Source organism: Ostrea edulis, chromosome 6, assembly GCF_947568905.1.
Source record: "Ostrea edulis chromosome 6, xbOstEdul1.1, whole genome shotgun sequence".
Classification (NCBI taxonomy): domain Eukaryota; kingdom Metazoa; phylum Mollusca; class Bivalvia; order Ostreida; family Ostreidae; genus Ostrea; species Ostrea edulis.
The window spans coordinates 58,035,916-58,041,428 of NC_079169.1; the positions used below are offsets into that span (position 1 = coordinate 58,035,916).

General features: G+C 33.8%; 1 protein-coding gene across 1 annotated transcript; it reads right to left on the minus strand.

Moving 5' to 3' along the window:
* Window positions 1-3,499, minus strand: LOC125647785 (uncharacterized). The gene is made up of 4 exons (XM_048874598.2): window positions 3,453-3,499; window positions 3,151-3,363; window positions 1,607-1,998; window positions 1-418 (listed from the first exon to the last, which is right to left on the minus strand). Exons 1-4 carry the CDS (start codon window positions 3,472-3,474, stop codon window positions 20-22), a joined length of 1,026 nt encoding a protein of 341 aa, XP_048730555.2. The 5' UTR covers window positions 3,475-3,499; the 3' UTR covers window positions 1-19.
* Between the last annotated feature and the right edge of the window lie 2,014 nt (window positions 3,500-5,513).

Genomic DNA, 5,513 nt, shown 5'->3' on the forward strand with positions numbered 1-5,513 from the left:
TATGATATTTAATGAAATTCTACAAATGCTTGCATTTAATGAGCCATATTTTACAGGCAAACAGAGGAAATATATCTGAAATGTACAATACACATTGATCAAGCCTTTCAGTAACTTCCGATAGAAGGTCTGCTGTAGGAGGCTGTCCAGTACTGGTTATTTCCTGTCTGACACTTTCTCCTTTAATGTTAACACTACCTTGACTCTTGCCGTCTTGAAGAACAATTTCAAACATATCGAAGACAAAATACATGTTTTCGTACATCTCTGTGTTCAGTGGTGTAGCACTTTGACTCACAGTTCTCAGGTGAATGGAAAAAGTTTCAATAGCTGCCAATAAGCTGTCCAAGATATGTCCTCTCAATGGAGGAATCAGGAGATCTCTTAATGTGAAGATTAATTCCCCCCGCTGTTTTCTCTGTTGAAAATTATAAAATTATATCGCATAAGGTAAAATGTGTAGGAAAAAGCACCAGTACTAATATCAAGTTTTGCAGACTCTACATATCTACAAGCTGAATCAAGAGGCCCATGGGCCACCTCGCTCTCCTGAGTCACCGTGGCCCATATTTAAAGATTTTCCCTACATATTTGCATGTAAAACTTTGATTCCTATTGTGGCCCCAAACTACCTCCGGGGGGCCATGATTTTTATAAACTTTAATCTGGACTGTTGGGAAACTTTGAAATTCATGTAAATCTAAACTTTTTATGCCCAGTGGTTCTTCATCAGGTTTTTTGAAGATTTTCCCTTAAAATTTGTATTTAAAGCTTTGATCCCCATTTATGGCCCCATCCTACCCCTGGGGTCCATGGTTTTTACAGACTGAATCTATACTATGTTAGGAAGCTTTCATGTAAATCTCAGCTCTTCTAGCAGAGTGGTTCTCGAGAAGATTTTAAAATGAACCACCCCATTTTTGCCTTTTCTTGATTATCTCCCCTTTGGAGGGAGCATGGCCCTTCATTTGAAGGAACTTGAAAACCCCTCACCCAAGGATGCTTTGTGCCAAGTTTGGTTGAAATTGGCCCAGTGGTTCTGGCAAAGATTTTTAAATGCCATCAATGAATTTTCACTATTTTGCTATTATCTCCCCTTGGAAAGGAGAGTAGCCCTTCATTTCAACAAACTTTAATTCCCTTCATCCACGGATGCTTTGTGCTAAGTTTGGTTGAAATTAGCCCTGTGGTTCTGGAGAAGAAGATTTTTAAAAGTTGTTAATGTATTTTCACTATAAATTTTGGTTGAAAATGGTCCAGTGGTTCTGGAGAAGATGAAAATGTGAAAAGTTTACAACAGTAATGACGGACAACAGACAAATTTTGATCAGAAAAGCTCACTTGAGCCATCAGCTTAGGTGATCTAATAAATATAGAGCGATTTTCAATTAATTTTTGGTGACTGATAATGCCCTTTTAAGAATGGTTTGTGATGGGGCTCTCATATTTCACATGTATATATTCCTTACTTCGAGATTTTCTTTGGGTACCAAAATTACTTGTCTGTTGTACGGGGTCATCAGTATTTCACAAACACATCTGTGTACATTTTCATTCAATGCCTACAAATACTGCAGGCTTAAATCATATGAAAAATTATCCATACCTCAAGTTTATCACTTCTCAGAACTCTGTCTATAATGATTAGTACTAGTTCTTTCAGTTGTTCATGTGGAAAATGGTGCTCCATAAGAGAACTCAAATGTCTGATGACTCGAAAACAGTCTGTGATTATTTGGATGGATAAAACTTCATCGTGGTGTATACTCCTGCAGATCAGAGTCAAGGAATTTTCAAGTGTTGATTGAAGTGAAGTACTTGATGTGACTTTTTCAGATATTTCCCTATTTAGCTGCTTCAACAGAAGATAACTTTTAATGAAGTCGGTGTTGTGTCTTACATGCTCAAAATTCCCATCCATTTCCATTGGTTCTTCATTTCCATTATGCGACAAACTACAGTTGTCAAATGAAACAAACGGGATTATATCTGATAAACCTGGAAAAAAGAATAATGCACATTTGCTTTTAAAATCTAATATGGTGCATACCTTGAATAATGTCAACCTTTGCATGTATATTTTTAAAGAAGAGTTTAGAAAAGATAATCATCAGGATGTGTTTAGGAGTGCCTGAAAATATTTGACTCAAAAGAATGCATAACTATTATAAACTGAAAATCTACAACTAAACCGTGAAATCCTATATTCATTTGTTGAATATTTTGCTTAAAGAAATTTTTTTTGCAAAAAGTCTAGTGTTTTCCATATTTTATTATATTTATATGAAACTATACTGCAATTTGTCATGGCAAACTTTAATAAGCATACTTTTACCAGTATAGCTGGTCTCATCTAGATGTAGTTCATTATATACTAAGGTCACAGAACTCATTTACTTACTCAAAAATTTGTGTTCAAAGATAATAGTTTATGAAAAATAAATAAAAATCAATTGTTGACATTATTTATTTCTAGTATGTATCCTGCTTAGGCACCCAAAGAGAGGCAGAATGACACCTGCAGCACACTAAAACCATTGTATAACTATTGTGTTGTATACTGAAATGAAAACTAGTTTAAGAAATTTACTTTTGGTATGTTGGACAAGAATAGAAAGCGCAATCATGTTGTGTAAAAAAAAATAATTAAAAACTGGACTATGAATTTGCGTAAATAATTCCTTGTTGGAAGGCAATCTCTACCCAGAGTTATCGTTCCCGCTACGCTCCACTAATACCTCTGTCAACGTCTAAAAATCATATCAAAACGTACTAAAATTAACTTAGCATATCAAACTGTAATGATCATATCTAAGCAAATCAAACACTTGTCTGAATTTTATAAACGCAGAAGCTGGTAAATATGAGACACCTGACCGAATTAAAAGGTTTTATATAAATATTCATTCATCCAATAATACTAGAATAATCATGGAATTCGTTGTTTTTGTGAACTTACTGTAAGATTTTAAGCTTAACACTAAAACTTGTAAAATCATACTTTATAATGCAATAGGTAGAAATAAGTTTTGCCAAGAATCTTGACATTCAGACGTTGACAGAGGTGTTGTAGCGCAGCGTAATACGCCCTCTGGTGAGAGATTGGTTGGAAGGAGGTGGCGATGAGCATTTTTCTGGTCCTCTACTTGCCTGAAAAATTTATATGTGACTGCAATTCCTGTGACTGTTTGAGTCTCAAGACTGTCTGCTGCGCTTGTTCATACTTTTGTTTCCACAGACCCTCTGCTGCACGGTACTGAGCACACAACTTCTCCGTAAACTCTCTGGCAGAGAGGCCATTAGGTTTGCATCTGATGCAAGCAAAGGCAACTGCAGTTTTCATGTACCAAATGTAATTGTTTTCTGTAACAAGAGAAATAGTTAAGAAAATGATGAACTCGTATAATTGGATTAACTTGTAAAAATAAAGTTGACAACAATTTTCTGCCCACCAGTTACTTCTTTTCCTGCCATATCAACTTCGGTGTACTTTCCTTCCTCTCCATGACGAAAGAGTTGGATAAGGCAAGTCGCACATATTACATTCGCACATAAACAATAGATAAAATTATTTGAAGATTGTCAGTGGTGTTAAAATGAGGAGAATGTCCACCGCGATAACCAACGATAACCAAGTTTGACATAACCCCTCGAAGCTCGTGAGTTTTGAGATGTTAGGAAAAGAACTGCTAACGATAGTATTGTTTTGCCGCCTACTTCCTGGTCAATTTTTAAAGTAATTCCACCCTCCTGTGATGTCATCAGATTTTGCAAAATCAATGATTTATTTAGACTTATGCATGATAGGAACATATAGTTTGTTGGAGTATTTTCCGAGAGTTATTGTAAAAAAAATCTTGTTAAAATAAACTATTTCAAAAGTTATAGATGAATAATCAATGATACGTTTCAAAATATTGAATCCAAGGGCAATAATTCTGTTTCCATTGATTTCTCTATCAAATATTTCCTTTATTTTTTTTTTTTTTTTTTTTTTTTTTTTTTTTTTTTTACAAAGTTTGACATTTTGTATATTTTTGTGAAGATACAGTTTCATGAAATTGTTACGAATGCTACATCGGCATAACCAGTTTTTATGAAATTTTGATAACGCTGAACATTTAAGAGAAATTGCAATTTTCTGACGTTGGTATATGCTTCTATTTATGTACGTCTCGCATCTTAAAAAGTGTGATGACCTATGTATTTTATTTGATAATTTGTTTTAACTCTAATGAATGGAAATAAATAAACTTTTCAAACTTGTATCAGATAAAACTGTGAATAAGGAGTTACCTTAAATGATTATTATGTCAATATCTAGATATTTATATTAATTTTCATGAAAGTTGATTTATTTGACAAAACAAGGAGAGCTAACTCTATAATATGGGTTAAAATCACGTATTACACTATTGAAAAATCAATGGAAAATGGAAGATATTTTTAAAACGTCTCTCTCTATGACTATGTTGAATCAATGTTATCAAAACTTGTCTGAATTGAAATATCATTTTAAGGAGGTACTCTACATCGTCATAATGGCTGACTTCCTTTTAAAACATGGATGAAAATATAAATATCAGCAATATTTGCCTATTCATTTAAATAATTCTTGCCTAACTGAATAGCTCAGTAGGTTAGCATGTCGACTGGTGGATAAAAAAAAAAAAAGGCACGTCGACTGGTGAACTGTAGTTCGCGTGTTCAAGTCCAGCAGGGATTTTAAATTTTTCTCAGATAATTGCTTTCAATTAAAACTGTATATTTTGACTAAATAAAGTAAATTTGAAAGTTTTCAATCTCAAAATATTGTTGTACATATCCTCTACTTTTCATCCATATTAAATTTCTCTGGTGTAGCATAACTCCTTAAAAACGCGTAACTTTTGCATTATAACACGAACTTTAGTTTAAAGCGAAACTTTCGCGTTATTTATAAAGCGAAACAATCTATATAAATAATAGTTATAGTTATGTGATATAGAAAGAATGTGACTTATATATGTGTGTATTTACAAGTAACCCCAAAAACCATATACACACACTGATTAATGCGCCTATTTCTCGTTTCTGAGCAAAATCATTTGAAGCGCCTTAAATAAACATCAACTCAAATAATAGAAGATGTCTTTTAAAAATTGTTTGAAGATCATTTGATGCGCACAACAATTCAATTAAAGATCTCTTCAATTAATTGATATTTCCAATTCTGAATTATTGCGTGCATAAATTGAATTATTAAAATTTAGAAAGAAAACCCCAGATAAGGTGTGTGTGTGTTTGCATTGGGGGGGGGGGGGGGGGGGGCCGGCATAATCCACATCCCATTTTAGTGTCTGTGACAGACACAGCCTGAGCCAACATCCAGTCTAGATACGATCCAGGAATATGGCAGCTGAGTTATTTATATACACCTTCCGAGTTTCAAGAATTTTCGTTGAATACAAGTATTCGTTGTGTCAGATATCAAGTGAACGATGAAGTCATATATACCACAAACCGTACTTTCT